Consider the following 15,994-nt stretch of genomic DNA (forward strand, 5'->3'; position numbering starts at 1 on the left):
CATGGTGTTCGGCGGCGTGGTGCCCTACATTCCCCAGTACAGAGACATCCGGCGGACGCAGAACGCAGAGGGCTTTTCCACCTACGTCTGCCTGGTATTACTGGTCGCAAACATCCTGCGGATACTTTTTTGGTAAGCTGGTTTTGTGTGTCTGTGTCTGCCCGTTACTAAAGGTTCTTACGGCCTTGCTAGTTGTAATTTGATTTGGAATATTTGAGGAAATGATGTATTTTCCATACCTTTCCCCCTCTCTTGAAGATCGCAATCCTGCCTTTCCTTGAGTGGGTCAGTCTGTGTTGAGTAAAATGAACTGGGCACAGGAGCGCTGTCTGTTGCCCTTGCCAGATCCGATTATCAGTGCTCTGATGTTCCAAGATGCATCTTTTTAACTTAGTAAAGGAAAGAGATTCTAAGTCAGATCTTTTTTTTTGCTGACTGTTTTTTACATTTCCCTTGCCTCTCTAGCTCCCTTCTCAGAGTGAAGGCCCTGGTCCCACACACTTAATCTAGTTGGTATTAACATCACTGGGACACTTGCCATATGTTCTTGCATTTTCCTGGGATGCCAGCTGGCTTCAGAGGGGGTTCACTTTTAGAACTCCATGCGCAACTACAGATGAAGATATTCATTCTTTGATAAGCAGGCAAAAGGTGGGCTGGTGGGTGGGTGCTTTCAGAGCAAATTCTTCTTGTTTTCTGCACCACTTTCAATGTTTAAAAGCAAGTTTGTTTCTATATTTAGGTTTTGTGCTGCTGGACAAAGAAAATGTTATTAGGGTGTGATTTCCCTGAATGAATTTTATTAACTTACATTCCTCATAACTTCTTAGAATATAGGTGCTGCAACACTGGGAATATACTTGAGAAACCAAAGATTAAACAGTTTGGGAAATTACTGCAACTAGGAACAGCTATTCTCAGAATATCCTGACTACAGACTACTGCATTGTAGTCCACAAAGAACTGATAGGTAACAGGCTACATCTTTTTGTTGGTTTCCAGTTTCTTTGTAAACCTTCTCCAAATCTTTAAGCATACGGACCTTCCTGGATTCTTCTACAGCAAAATGCAATGTGTAAGTGCTGTGCTGGAGTGGAGGAAACAGGGGACCCTCTCTTGGGACCACAGCTGGCAGTCAAACTGAGGAGTTGTCACTAGCTCAGAGCTACGTGTTGCACTGGACCTATGTTTTCCTGGGGAGAATTGTATGGAGCAGCTGTTGGAAAAAGCAGAGAGCAGAAGGGAAATAGAGGAGCTGGCAGGCGAAGGAGAGGTGAAAAGCCTGAGCTGATAGTTTGAGAAATAGAAATTGTCTCATTTTTTGTTTCACTGGGAAGTAGTTGACATATACAAATGATTTGTACCTGTGTAGGCTCTGGTCATCTTGGAGCTTGGTGATGGCATGGAATGGCTTCACACGAGATGTGTATAGGTGTGTCTGGCTGCAGGGCGAGCGTAAGGCAAGCTGCTGGCTTGTGGTACAGCCACTTCAGTGGGGAAATGCTGCAGGCATGAGCCTGCAGAAACCTTTCTGTCTGTACTTAAAATGAGTTGTCTCTTTCTGGTTCTATTGAACTGAAAGACAGGAAAGAAGACTTGCATAATGATAATTCAGTGTTCCCTGAGAGATAATATTTTGCTTCTCTACTTGTAAAGATTAGGCATCCCTGGTAGCTCATTATAAATACCCGTAAGTCATGAAAGCAGCATTGAGAGTGGATATTATCCTTGGGCATATGGATGATTAAAGGAAGATAGCAGAGCAAGAGCCTCTGATTTCTGTGAACATGTTTAAAATGCACCCATAGGGCAGTTTTGCAATTCAATTTTTGCATTAGTTGTTTAATGTCACCTATGGCTGATGTATTATCTGGGACACAGCACTAGATAATTTGACATAATGAGCAGAATTGTTTTAATTGTGTATGTAGTATTCATTGGACAGAATTAGAAGGTGTCTGTATGTTTTGTTTCAAACTTGTTGAATAATTTTGTCTATTCTTGTGCTGGAACAGAACTGCTCCTACAAGTAATTTTGTTTTGTGTATAATTTTTTCCCAATCTGACTTTCAAAGTACCAGTTGATAAGATTAGTCCTCTTCCCCTTTAGCAAACCAGTCCAGACCTTAATCTAGGTGTCTCTTTTGAAAACTTTACTGACATGTAGCTGCTGTTTTCAATTGTTTTAGTTTCTCTTCATTACCTTGGTTATTAAGCATATGATTTGTGCCAGATTCACCCCTCCTGACTTCCCCTCCACCCTGATCCAAAAATAAGTACTTAAAGTGGTAGACCTTAAAACCTTTCAAGTTCTAATGGTGTTGCTTTTCAGGCCTTAATTATTTATTAGAATGGCTCTATATTTTTTTTTTTTAATTAAACCGACTTCAAAGGCATTTCTGTAATTAGTTTCTGTTGTTACATCCACATTTTCCCTGAATTTCTTATATTCTTGAATTTGAAGCTTACAGAGTGTAATGTTATGTATTTCAGATGCATTGGCAACAGGAACTGACAGTTCCTACCTTTTATGCCATGTTTCTTCTGTACTGTCACTCTTGAGTAGCAGCTGGTCTTTCTGTATCTGTCACTTGTAACAGACCCAGTCCCACCTATCCCCTATGGCTCTACTGTACTTTGTTCACCTCAGCTGTGGGGGCAATCCCCTCATTTCCTACTTGTGAATTGGCAGATTCCACGTGTTCCTAGAACTGTACATTCTTATCTCTGAGCTTTTTTTCGTTTTTGTTGTTTGTTTTTTTTTTTATGGTAATATCTGGTTTTGCAGTGGGTGAAGTTTGACTTTCCATCTCCCCTCCAAATAGAGTATTTAGTTCCTAATCTTTTTGGCATGTTTTATGTATCAATAGAGTTGCAGCTGGTGTATTGCACCGTGACAATAGCCAATGAACAAGTAGCACTGCTGAGATCAAGGATAACAATTCTGTTTCTAGTTTCTAGTTACCTGTTCACAGTTTTTCTTCCTCCAGTTAGACTGTCTCCAATGGTAAGCCATCTTTTGAAGTCAAGAGGGCTCAGCGCAATGCCTCTTCTCCTTGTCTTCCTCCCACCTAATCCCTTAGTTTCAGGGTGTGCTCAAAGAACTTCTGTTTGCTAGTGATGACAGTAACACATTATCCATTAAGTCATTCTCCATGCTTCTCTGTTTCATAGTGTCTCAAAATGTCATCTTTAAAGAGACGTTTATGCATTCACTTATGTGTGTTTGGCCTTGCTCTGTTCCAGTAATGAATTATATGCCAGAACTTCGTGGAAAAGCAGTGGGAGAGGACTGGTCTGCAAGAATAAAAACTGCATATGAATAGCAATGGGCATGATTCCACTTTGCTTTGTTTATGCACACATGGCTTTTGTTTAGGAAAAAGAAAGTAGAAGTTTGACATACAAACTTGTGGTTCAGTTTGTTGACTGTATGTGAAGTCGTTAGCCCTTTTAAAGAAGATTCTGAAAAAAAAATTTTTTTGAAAAGCAGGCAGTCCGTGCTCACAGCATCACACAATGGCGTCTCTGTTTACCAGTGTGAAAAGTAGATTTTGTGCTGTGACTAGCCTTGATATCAAGTTAGCTTTATTTTTAGTAACAATCTATTGTTATAATTTTATATAACGCTTCAAAGCAGTGTTTATTTTGGGGTGCCAGTGTAGCTGCTGATCATGATTTATGGTTTATATCAGCTGCTCCTTTGTTCCAGTTCTTCTGCCACTGTCAGTACTGCTTGTCCCGTCTGTCTTCTCCAGACCCCATAGGTCATTATTTCTCTCTCTCCGCTCAGTTTAACTTCCGGACTGGTCAGCCCAGAGAAGGTCTGCAGTGTGGGCAAAGAGGAAGAGGCAGTGCAAAACTCAATGCCATTGTAATTCTGGTACATATGAGGATGCATGGTATGCTCCAGAAAATCTGATATCAATTTTTTTTCCCTCTGCAGTTTTAATAAAACACTTCATTACCATTTTTGTTAGCTAATGTCTTACTGTACTTGCTAGAGTTAGCTCTGATTTCTTGTTCAAGACTGGTTGTTAAAATATCCAAGAGATACTCTGAGTCTTACTGATGCTTGAGCTTTGAGGTGGTTAATCATCTGCTTAAGCTGTCCTAGGCTGTTTTGAAGTTGTTGGCCGTCTTCAGAGTGCACCGTAGCACTTCAACTCAGTTGTGACCAATACGGACGTACCTGCTTGGTTCATGTGGCCTGCAGTTGGCCAGCCGGCTGGCTTTGCATTGTCATCATCAAGAACGGGAACAAGAAGGCGGGTGAGAGTTGTGTAATCAGTTGGGGGTGGAGGATGCAGAAAAACTTACTTGTGAGTTCTCCCTCTCTTCCCCCTCTCTCTCTTCCCCCTTTTTTTAAAACAGAGCTTATGATGAGATAAATTATGGTTTCTGTTAATATTAAAATTGGAATAAATAGCTAGAGGAAAGGGAACTGCAGATTTCTTGGAAGTTAGCAGTAGGCATTTTTATTTGTATCTAGAGTAAGTTCAGCCAAAAGTACTTATGCTCCCTGCTATTCCCAGAGGTTTTTAGACCTTTTTTCAGTTTTGCAGTCCAGAAAATGTTGTATGTAATAGTATATTACAGTTTGTATATTTTCCAGGAAGACAGTATTCTTTGCAAAGGTTTTGAGATGCGATTATGTGGGCCACTGGCCTAAACCTCATACGGCAACACCATAGAAATCCAAACAACAGAAAATAAAACCATCCAATTTTAGAGTTGTTCTCACAAAATAGTTGCCTTAAGACAAACTGTGGAAACAAGTTCTGACAGTCAGGGAAAAGGTGAAAACTGTGGAGTGTGTTATTTTTTTGTAAAGGTAGCCCTCGACCCATTTCGCATCAGTTCACTTGAAACAAAGCGGGTTCTGAAAACCGTAATGTCAGTAGAACTGGGAGCTCTCTGTGCCAGTCAGTGGGATAAGCTCCCTGTTATGACTAGAGGTTTACTGGGACAAGTATGCAGCTGGACGTAATTTATAGGAAAATGTGGGACTTGCTGTTATCTTGGGGTAGATTCCTACATATTTATTTATTCTGCTGTAATACCTACAGTGCTACTTGTGGATCAGGTCCCTGCTGTCAGGTGTTGCTTTGGCTTCGGATAGTGGATCAGTGATGTCTGTCTGTAGGACTTCTTGTGGGAAGGAGAAACTTCTGCTTTTAAGACTTCTGTTATTAAAATGAATCTTGCCAGCTTTTCCCACGTGGGGAAGGTGGGATGGTGCTATAAACCAAGCTGGCAGAGTGACTACAACTTTGAAAGATTGCATTACATATGGCCTGCTAGTGGAATCTTGCTCAGATATCGAGAGCAAAAGTGTTATGCAATTCCTCCTCCTTTTTATAAATACCAGAAAGCATGGATAAAATGCGCTGCTCTTTTGTATAAGAAGCAAAGGTAAAGTGGGATTTGTATGTCCAAGTAAGAAGCTTGTTGTGTGTGATCCATAAAGTCCTGGAAGTTTATGTGTGAAGCAGAAACTCTCATATTGCGAGATCCTGTTGTAAAACTAGTTTGTTTCTTGTTCTTCCTGCCGATTAAACTCTGTAATTGTGTGGGCTGTCTTTCAAGGCAGCTGCCACGCTGCTACACCAGGTTATCTGTCACGGCCACGGTGGTGTGTGCAGTATCCCGCATGCTTTCCATCTTGCCTAGAATCTGTAACTTCCCAAAGAGCTGGAAAAGTCAACCCAGAGTGGTGAGGCCTGTAGTAATTTTGGTGGCTTCTCCACTCTTGCGGTGAGTGGAATGGCCTCTTGTGTGGCCTGCCCACATACGGGCAGGGAACAGCAGCCGGCGGGTGGCAGCTGAAACTGCATCCGGCAGCGTAGGAGGAAATGGTGTGGTCAGGGTGATGGTGATCTGGTGGTACCAACAGCAACCCATTTCTTTTCACAGACATACTAGGAAAAGCGATAAGCAAACCTGTTGTGTTTGGTCTAGTTTGGGCTGCTTTTGCACAATCGGCGTTTGCTGTTTTGAGTAGGCCCAGGACTGGAATAGCAGGATTATTGCAACAGGATTGAGTTGTACTTATGGAATTACCTTGTTTTCTCAATGTCGAGTTAGTCTCTGCTCTGGTACTTCTCTTGTCTTCATCACCCTGAACATGCATTAATTGTTTTAAGGCTATTGAAATACTAATAAAAAGTAAACCCCTCCCTCCCTTTATTTGCACATTTGACTGATACAGGAAAAAAGTGTTCTTTTGTTTTTACAGTATTAAGTAAACAGTGAAAAACTTTGTCTCTTCATAGTCTGATATATGAAGTCCGAGTTTGCTGAATACTGCAAATAGCACAGCTGTTTACTTTACATCGCATAACACTGTAGTTGTGGGGTGAAAATGCAGAATAATAGTGGTGACCCCCTCATCCCCAGGTCTTCAAAGTTGTTCTTTTCCGTAAGTCTGTTCTAGTATCCTGAGGTTCTTCATCTTCCACTCATAATCTACTTTAATGTTCCTCCCCTCCTGGCTCCGGCTTTGGCAAAGATAGGAATAACATCTGTGCAGAAAGTAAACAATATGGAACAGCACACTCCCTGCAGGGCTTGCATCTTGCAGTGCTCCTATCTTAAGCTGTCTTGAGGACTCTTAAACTGGATTATTAGAGTTGCTTTGGCCGGCCCGAATATCAATGCGAAGTAGAGTAAGCAGCCTGGAGTGGTATTTATTTTCATGATCCTGAGCAAAATCAGTGTTCTGACTTTACTTTTAAAGCTTCAAGAACCTGATGGTGGTCATTGGCACTGGTATTGTCTACAGTCTTGTTGTCCAGATAGTGTGGTATAGTCCATGTCCTGTTTTGCTCTGCCTGTTGGTCTCCATGGCAGCCGTTTGATTTCCTGTAGATGTGACCTAGCTTAGAGAGTTGTGTTGTTTGTGAGATTCAATTTGGGGCTTGGTGTTTGGGGACATCTATTTCACAAGAGCATGTTTTGTTGTGTAACCTTTATTGTCTTTGGCTGGAGGGTTGTAAAAAAATCTACAGGTGTTGTGCATTGTTTGAAGTCCCTATAAAAAAAATGTAGATTTCCAGTTTACCTCTCTTGCATGTTGCGATTTTTGTTTTACTCCTCCACCCCCAATTTTTAAGGGGTAGAGGATCTGCAGCAATTCTTCAGTCTTGTTTGCACTAGGGCTGTGGTGATGGCAAATTGTTTATAATCAGACAGCAGGTGTCCATGCTTATGTGTGTTTTTAGTGGGTGGATGTTTGTAGTGCTAGCAATACTTTTGCGAGGCACCCATTGCTGAATGGCCAATAATCTCATTGGCAGGGAGAAAGTAACGTTGCAGTTACCTGCACTGGATTTACCATCATAATAGCTTCTAGCTTATTGTGCTGTTAGCTCAGCTCCTCTTAAATGCATTGCTATGTTTTTACATGCAAATGCATTTGTAATTAGGGATGGTTTTTCTAAGTCTGATGTAAACGGTTTTAACTGCTCTGTAATTCTAAGTAAGTCTTTCCTTTTTTTTCTTTCTTATTCCCTGAATAACAGACAAATGTACTGAATTCTAGTAGTTCAGGAGAACTTGGCCACAGTCAGCAACACAGGGTGAATGAACTTTGCGATCATGGGCATGGGGCATAGGCCGGGCCAAACTTCTGTTCTTCTCCGCTGCATTTTTTCCGAAGTGCAGTGAAAGCCTTATCCAGAGCACACTCTGCCTGTGATTACATGCATCGGTTGTGTTCTTTATTTCCTTCCTCATAGCATCCTCCACATTTGTTACGATAATGGCACTCGTGTGATCCACCACAAATTCATCAACGGTAGAGAGGAAGGGGGGACAAAGGTACATACAACTACTTTATTCCAGTGGCTACTGGTGGTGTCTTTGGCAGTAGTGTGGGGGCTTAAGGTGTTACTGTACTTTTCCTTAACTATATGCCATTAGGCAGGAAATACTCGGCTGTTCTGCACAGGAAGATTTCCAAGGAAGATAGCCAAGGACTTTCCAGTCCTTCTCCTGTTCCTTATTAGTTAACTCATAACAAAAAATATCTCTTTGGTGAAATGGCTGTAGTGGAAATGTAGTATTGTGTGAGAGAGTGTGATGGTCAGCCTGGTTAGTTTTTGTGAACATGGGTCTCTGCCGTGAAAGTAGCCTAAGCATAAGAAATTATGTTTTGCCAGCATGCTATAAAACAGGAACTGTCAAGAAAGGGGGCAATGGTTGCCATGCCTGTGAGACTGAGGTCTCCAGAAGCATGATGTGCTCAGAGAATGGCCTTAGTAACTGTGCTGTGAGGAAATTTAGAAAGCCTGTGTGCCTCACAGTGCAGGCTGAAGTAGCTGGGGAGCATAGCAATGTGTTTTTGCCAAATCTCTTCCTCAGCATCTCCGTCTTCCGGGCACAAAACCTGGTAGAACTGAGCACAGAGAAGCAGCTTACCACGATGTTCATGCAGCCTTCCTATTGTAAATCTAATATACTTTGAGGGCTGCACATGAAAAGCTTCCAGCCTTTATCCCTAATGCACTTACTGAGCGTGTCTGGTGGGGGTTGCTGAGCTTTCATCAAGTAATGCAGGAAGAGGAACTTGGAGCATCACTGGTCTTCACCCACTGAAGGGTCTCATTTTCCTGTGCCAGAACCTTGTGCAATCACATAAAGAGTAAGCTCTTCAGTCAAGACTGGCCACAGTCCAAATTTCACCTCTGTGTTACGTGCAGGAAGGGCTCAGTAGTCCCCACCAAGCATCATCTGTGAGCAAGCAGAAATTAAATTGGGGGAAGGGCAGGAGAGGACAAATTATGTATGTTTGGTTCCCACATCTTTTGGACTTCCTTACTTCCCCCAACTTTGGTCCAAATTAGACACAAATTGATGAATTGATTAGTGTATTTTGCAGACCTGGTCTTTCTACTCGGATGTCTAGAGGCAGAGAAGGCAGAAAAAGCATAATACATCCCCCCTGCCCCGTAGGAAGATGTTACATTAAACCTAGCAAGCTAATAGATTTGGGTATTTATTTCTTTAATAGGGCAAGTGCTATTGTTTTTGTGACCTCACTTTCAAAATGAGAAATTGAGAGAGGTAAGTTTTGCACAGAAGTCCTTGTGAAATCTACAGAGCGTTTATGTGGAGACAACGTGTATCTGGTCTGGTGTCTTGGTGCCTTGACTCTCTACAGCCTTGACCACTCAGTGAATCTGCTTCTCCTTTCCAAATAATAGTTTGCTGCTGGCTTTGGAAACGAAGACTTAGGTTTCTGGTTTCAGAATTTCTAGGATCGGTCCACAGGAACGTTGCAGTAGGGTTTTCAGATACTCCCACAAGCGGATTGTGACTCTGAGCTACTACTGTATGTGCGTTTAGATTTGGCTGGTGACTTTCTCTTCCTCAGCCTTTCATACTCGTTACTGTTAGGATTTCCTTTTTCAGGTGCTTAGATGGATCAAAGAATGAAAATAACCGAGTACAACACTTGTCATGTTTAAGATGTTTCATATATTTTCTTTTCCTTTCTGTTTTTTAGGTTTGGAAGGCGTTTTGAATCCCCTCTTTTGTGGCAAAGCATTATCATGATCATTACTATGTTACTGATGCTGAAACTGTGCACTGAAGTACGTGTGTCCAACGAACTAAACATAAAACGCCGCTCTTTTGCAGGTTAGTGACAGGAACTGGCTTTTGCAGGATAAATCTTTTTGAAAGCCTGGTGTGCTGTATTTTGGACAAAGGTTCTGTCTGAATTGCAATCCAGTCTCCTTTCTTGGTAATTCAGTGTAGTGATTCCTGAACTTCTTTTTTGAAACTTTTTTTCCCAGATAAATATGTAAAGTTGTAGTTTTATTTCAAATGAGTCTTGGTTCAGTGTAGAAATCAGAATTCTCCTTAATATTTCACCTCACACCCTGAATATAGAGCTGGCTGTTATGCTGTTGTGCTAGTCTGGATTTTTTTTTTTTTAAAGATCTTGGCCAGATTAAGAAGTTATTTTCTTCAGCTGTGCTTTTTACAAGGTATCTTAGGTATGATTGTACACTGTTACCTGAAATTTTATTTTGCAACTGCAAACACTTTTGTACCTAATTTGTTTTCTAGTTACCGAGTTATTGGCTGTCAAAATAGGAGGTGCTGTCATATCATAGTTGCAAAACTATATCTTTTGGTATACCATTTCCTTGGGCTTTAGTGTGGGATTAGTTGGGATTTATGGGAATTTTCACATATCTTTTATTTTGGTTATTTGTTAACTTTTAGGCATTGATAATTTCAGTCGGGGCCAGAGTATTATCCTTTATGTAATGAAATGTTCAAACTTTGTGGAAAGTCCTTGCTTTTTTTTACAGATAAGAAATGTGAGAGGGGTAGCTTTTGTGTTTCTCTCTCGACTTTGACGTACACCATTTTATGTTACAGCTTATTACCAACAAGAACTGAATTAATGCTGTCAGCTTTTTGTCAGTTGTTTTGCCAATACGGATGTATAATTTATTCTCTCCATCTGTTCTCTTCCTTCACTCCCTAATAATTGAGGATCTGATCCAGTTCCAGATATCCACAGCCATCATTAGAAGGCAGCAGCTACTGGCTGTGCAGTAGGGTAATTTATCTAATAGCTGAGGAAGCTACTTCCATTCCCGCTCATTGCGGAGTGTAGTGTGAAGCTATTCAGGTAAGTGAATTCACGTGGAAGAGGAGCTGCACTCCAGCTCCCAAACACAAGCTGCTGTGTTCACAAGGGTTGTTAGTCTGGCAGGACGAATGCCTTAAAAACTACTTTCAGCCAGATTTAGCAGCAGTTAAAATCAAGGAAGCATTTGTGAGAGGCATGTATGCTTTCTCCCTCCTTTGCTGTCTGTGCTAGCATTTTGTGAAGTGGCAGAAAGGTTTCTCTGTTTGCCTTTTCTGAGGGGAAGTTATCCTTGTGCAGAGTTACACACACACATGCACTCTTGTAAGCTCCTTCAGTGACCTTTGGACGAAAAGGGAGGTTATTCAGTTTAATATATAGCCCTCTTTAAACAACTCTCCCTGAAAGACACAGAGTCTCCCAAAGGATAATCAGTCTTCTCCTTACCAGGTAATGGAAACTCTTCAAGGCTGTGTTGTGTTATTTGATCCTTTTTCCTGAAACTCAGCTTGTCATGTGTTTAATTAGCTAGGGAGACTGATTTTTACCTATTTGTGGACCTTAATTGTTTATTTTCCTTGAAAGGCTTGCATCCTCACACAGATTTTGAGAACAGCTAAAATATTTTTCTTACCTGTGGTTGATTTTTAGTAAGGCCAACTGTGATGTGATGGCTCAGAATAAATACACAAATGCATACAAAGCTCCTTTCAAGCGAGGCAGAAAGATAGATTTGTATTTCAAGCACAAGATGAGTAGCAGTGAGATCCGTATTTCTAATCCTACTCCTAATCTTACCTCTTAAGTTTTATGGAGATCCAGGCAAGCTGATAAATCTGTGTACTTACTTTCTTTCCTCATAGCTTACTGGGGCAGTGAGAAACTAGGTTTGAAGTCAGTGTTCTTGATTAACGTTGCAGAATCCTGCAGGGAAGGGGCACAATTTCTGTATGATAATATAATTTATTATTTCTCACATGGCTAGTCTTCAATTTAAACATTTTTCTTTAATTTCTATCCTCCCTCTGAATGTTTCTGCAAAATAATCCAAAATATTTTGAAAGTGAATAGACCAGAATATTTCAGTGGAAGGGATTTTGCTGTTTTCTTGTATTACTATTAAATGTGGTATTCCCCCCGCCACCTCACATTAGTGTATGTTTACCAGTGTGTTTTGAATTATATGGGAGTTGCCTTTTTTCCCTTTTGTTTTTATTATTCTCACAGATAAGGTCTCTTAAGTAATAACTAGTTCAGAAGGAATATCCTTGAAATTTCTTGAAGCATTGAGGAGCAGTCTCTCCTAATCCTGACAAACTTGTTCTGTATTCTCTGGCCTGTTTTGTGGTGTTACTGGGTTAAAACACATATTACTAGGAATTCAGAACATAGACATAAATCCATCCAGGTGAAATGCTTGTACTTTTCATTTACAGGGTAACAATCATAGTATGAAAAACAGAGTCTTCCTGGACTCTTTCCAGTAATGTTTGATTATTTCTTGCAGGGTCTATATAAAGAACTTAGTAGGAAACTTGCATAATAGAATCACAGAACAGTTTGGGTTGGAAGGGACCTTTTAAAGTTCATATAGTCCAACCCCCCTGCAATGAGCACGGACATCCTCAACTAGATCAGGTTGCTCAGAGCCCCATCCAACCTGACCTGGAATGTTTCCAGGGATGGGGCATCTACCACCTCTCTGGGCAACCTGTGCCAGTGTTTCACCACCCTCATTGTGAAAAATTTCTTCCTTACATCTAGTCTAAATCTGCCCTCTTTCAGTTTAAAACTGTTACCCCTTGTCCTGTCGCAACAGGCCCTGCTAAAAAGTCTGTCCCCATTTTTCCTATAGGCCCCCTTTAAGTACTGGAAGGCTGCCATAAGGTCTCCCTGGAGCCTTCTCCAGGCTGAATCCAAAAGGGCCCCCTTAAATCCCGGAACCCCTGCCATAAGGTCTCCCTGGAGCCTTCTCCAGGCTGAACAACCCCAACTCTCTCAGCCTGTCCTCATAGGAGAGATGTTTCATCCCTCTGGTCAATGTTGTGGCCCTCCTCTGGACCCTGTCCAACAGGTCCATGTCTTTCCTGTGCTGAGGGCTCCAGAGCTGGATGCAGGGCTCCAGCTGGGGTCTCACCAGGGTGGAGTAGAGGGACAGAATCACCTCCCTCAGCCTGCTGGCCACACTTGTGATGCAGTCCAGGATATGGTTGGCTGCCTGGCCTGCGAGTGCACGTTACTGGTTCATGTACAGCTTCTCATGCACCAGTACCCCAAGTCTTTCTCGGCAGGCTCGATCCCTTCATCCCTCAGCCTGTCTTGATACCAGGGATTGTCCTGACACAGGCACAGGACCCTGCACTTGGCCTTGTTGAACCTCATGACATTCACATGGGCCCAATCCTTGAGCTTGTCCAGGTCCCTTTGGATGGCATCCTGTCCCTCAGGTCTGTCAACTGCACCACTCAGCTTGGTGTCATCTGCAGACTTGCTGAGGGTCCACTCGATCCATGTCATTGATGAAGATATTAAACAGTACAGAAGATAGTAAACAGTACTTTTCTCTCAGTTACTTCTCAATTATGGGAGTCTCTTACTCTTGCAAAGTGAAAGTAAGTTGAAAGTGGCAGAGCCTATCTTGTGCTGCTGCTGACTTCTCTGACTTTTTGTTCTGGGTACATAAACTTTATTCTTCAGTTACATGTACTGATTGAAGAAAGGGTAAGTCCTCTTTATATATCCAGTCTTTTTTTTTTTTTTTAAAGTTGGACTGTATAGCCTGTTTTTAACTGTTCTGAATTGGAAAAGAAATCCCCCAGACAAGCAAAGAAAGCAAGCAACAAAAAACCCTGACTTTGTTTTAAAACTTCCAATGATAGGACGCTTCTCTTTCCTGAATATGAATACTTTGAAAGCTATGTGAAGGAGTCTTCAGATGAAATCGGCATGCATGAACAATACCTCCTCATCTTTCAACCTTTATTTAACACCACTTTAGTTGCATCTTGACTGCTTTAATGCAGATCTCCTGGTACTATTGTTGTGGTAACAATAGCTCTCCTTATTCATTGCCCACTTTTAAACTGGTGTCTGTGCAGCTGTATGTATGCTGTGTTGTTGGCTCAGTACAGGAAGGCTCAAGGTTCAGTGATAGTTTCTTTTGTTATAGTTGGTTTTGTTCAAAGCGCTGTATTATTTCTGGGGCGTGATGGTGCTACCATGCATGCGTGTGCCATGGCTTGACTTGAGAATCAAGAGGAGGCTGAAGCAAGGTGCTCAGAGATACAGACAGCTAAAAATAATTGGGTTGCTTTTAAAAATGTTGGCAGGCCAGAGCAATCTCTTCATATTCTTGGAGAGATGGACACTCTACAAAGAATCTCCTTTTTCTTTCCCCAAATAACCTTTCCACCTCTTTCCAACAAAGATTCCATTTCAGTTATGCCCAACACATCAAGACATTGTGACAGATTTCAAGCACCCTGATTGTATGAACTATACTGAAAACCAGTGGATGGCATTTGTTAAAAATGGGTTCTTAGATGTCTCTTCTTATTGTAGTACAGCCCAGGCTCCTTAAGTAGAACACAGGCTCTTGAGTTCTTACATGAAGATGATTTCCTCTGGTCATTCATCCAGTTTTGTCTTCCTTCCAACTGCTGGTTGTCTTAACTTGCTTTATAATTTGTGTCTTATTATAGCACCCTTGAAGAGCTCTGTTTTTGGCACTGGGAAGCACTCTTGCATAATACATGGTTTTCAACTATCAGAAGAATGCTAGAGTGAAAAAATTTAGCATGCAGAATGGTTGCAGATGGGATCTACTCTGCCCATCTTGATAGGACTGGCTTAAGCTCAGGCTTTTTGAAACTGTTTTAGAACAGTGTTTTCCACAGGAGGCAAGACAACTGTATTGTCTTAGCTGATTATATTTACATATCTAAACACTCAGTGTTGCTGAGGTAACAACTTGTTTTCTCTGATCATGAAAATTATATAAAGTAAGAGTTAAGCTGCCTGTTTCACTGTTTTTAAGCCTTTATTTTCTCCCCCTAGGTTGTGCATTGAGACGGTTCTGGGATTTCCTGCTGCTTGACCCTATCTTAACATTATGGGGTGGGAGCCTTACAGAAAGCATGGAGGCTAAAATTTCTGGCATGTTTTGTTTTGGCTATGATTTTTTTAATATGCAAAGTGTACTAACTGACTAAACTGTAACTAAAAGACCCACTGTTGCATTTAATCATAAAAGTCTGTTTGTCTTTCCTTCCTTCTCCCCCCGCCCCCAACTGTTTTTTATGTAGCTGCAGATAGTAAGGATGAAGAAATCAAAGCACCTCCCAAGAGATCCTATCTGGGTATGTACTGTACAAACCCATTCTGCATGAGGTTGTCTTCTCAACTACATGTTTCATGCTTCACTACTTTTTGTAACCATTTTTAGAAATGACTGCATGATCATTTCTATAGAGAATGTTTGCATTACCTTTTCTTGAGAGACTAAAACCTGGTGCATGATTTTTTTTTTAATTTTCCTCTCCCCACTTTTAACTTTCATAGAGGAAAAGATGCTTTCATCTCTGTTTCAGAAACCAGGTTTTCGAAGATGGTTGAATTCACCACATTGTGTGTCTCAGTGGTATCTTCCTTTTTCCTTCTCCAAGCTAGAGAAGCAAAATATTGTATGATACAGGGATCCATCTCCTCAGAGCCATATTCATCCTCTTCCAGCTCTGACTCTGGAGGAAACTGTGAAAAATAAAGGAGTATCTTTCAACATTGTTCAGAATGCTAGATAAGAAATTTCCCTCAACACTTGATATTCAAGTAAAATGCCTTCATCCTTGTGAGATTTCTGTCTTGTTCCTCTCTTTCATTAGAGCAGCCTCAGAATTGTTATTTGTGAATTAGTAACATTTAATGTGAGAGCTTCCAGTCTTCAGTTTCAGAATTGGAATCTATGTTCTTTAGTTTTCCCAAGGAAGAGGAAATATTAGGTGCAACCAGCTTTGTAGTATTTTAAATTCTTAGTAGTTTGGAAAGACAGTTTTCGTCAAGTAATGGGAATTTTGTTTTAAATTAGTTGGAGTATTACATTAAGGAAGTTACACCAACTAGAGACACAGAAGTTCTCCAGAGTCAACTTCTAGACTGATATTAATTGAACTGATTCAGAATCTCACATTGATACTAGTTATGAATTCTTGAGTTAGTAAGGGGTCAACTGAAGAAATACAGGGTAAAGAAGAATATTACTGGTGCAAAAGGAGAGTGTCTACTTTTATATTTGTCAACACACACAGTTAATTAAACTACAGTTAGCTCTAAGAAACACTAACAGAGAGTAATATTAACCTGAGTGCTTTCTTGAAGCTGTAAGACCAT

General features: G+C 41.0%; 1 protein-coding gene across 1 annotated transcript in view; it reads left to right on the top strand.

The window, feature by feature from the left end:
* The first annotated feature begins 1 nt into the window (after position 1).
* Positions 2–15,994, top strand: part of PQLC1 (PQ loop repeat containing 1) — a 66,995-nt gene continuing 51,002 nt past the window's right edge. Inside the window, exons 1-3 of the mRNA XM_010292126.1 lie at positions 2–132; positions 9,509–9,642; positions 14,914–14,967. Coding sequence (XP_010290428.1) covers positions 2–132; positions 9,509–9,642; positions 14,914–14,967 — 319 coding nt within the window. The remainder of the gene's footprint in view (positions 133–9,508; positions 9,643–14,913; positions 14,968–15,994) is intronic.

Source organism: Phaethon lepturus, unplaced genomic scaffold (genome assembly GCF_000687285.1).
Source record: "Phaethon lepturus isolate BGI_N335 unplaced genomic scaffold, ASM68728v1 scaffold3268, whole genome shotgun sequence".
NCBI classification, from domain to species: Eukaryota; Metazoa; Chordata; class Aves; order Phaethontiformes; family Phaethontidae; genus Phaethon; species Phaethon lepturus.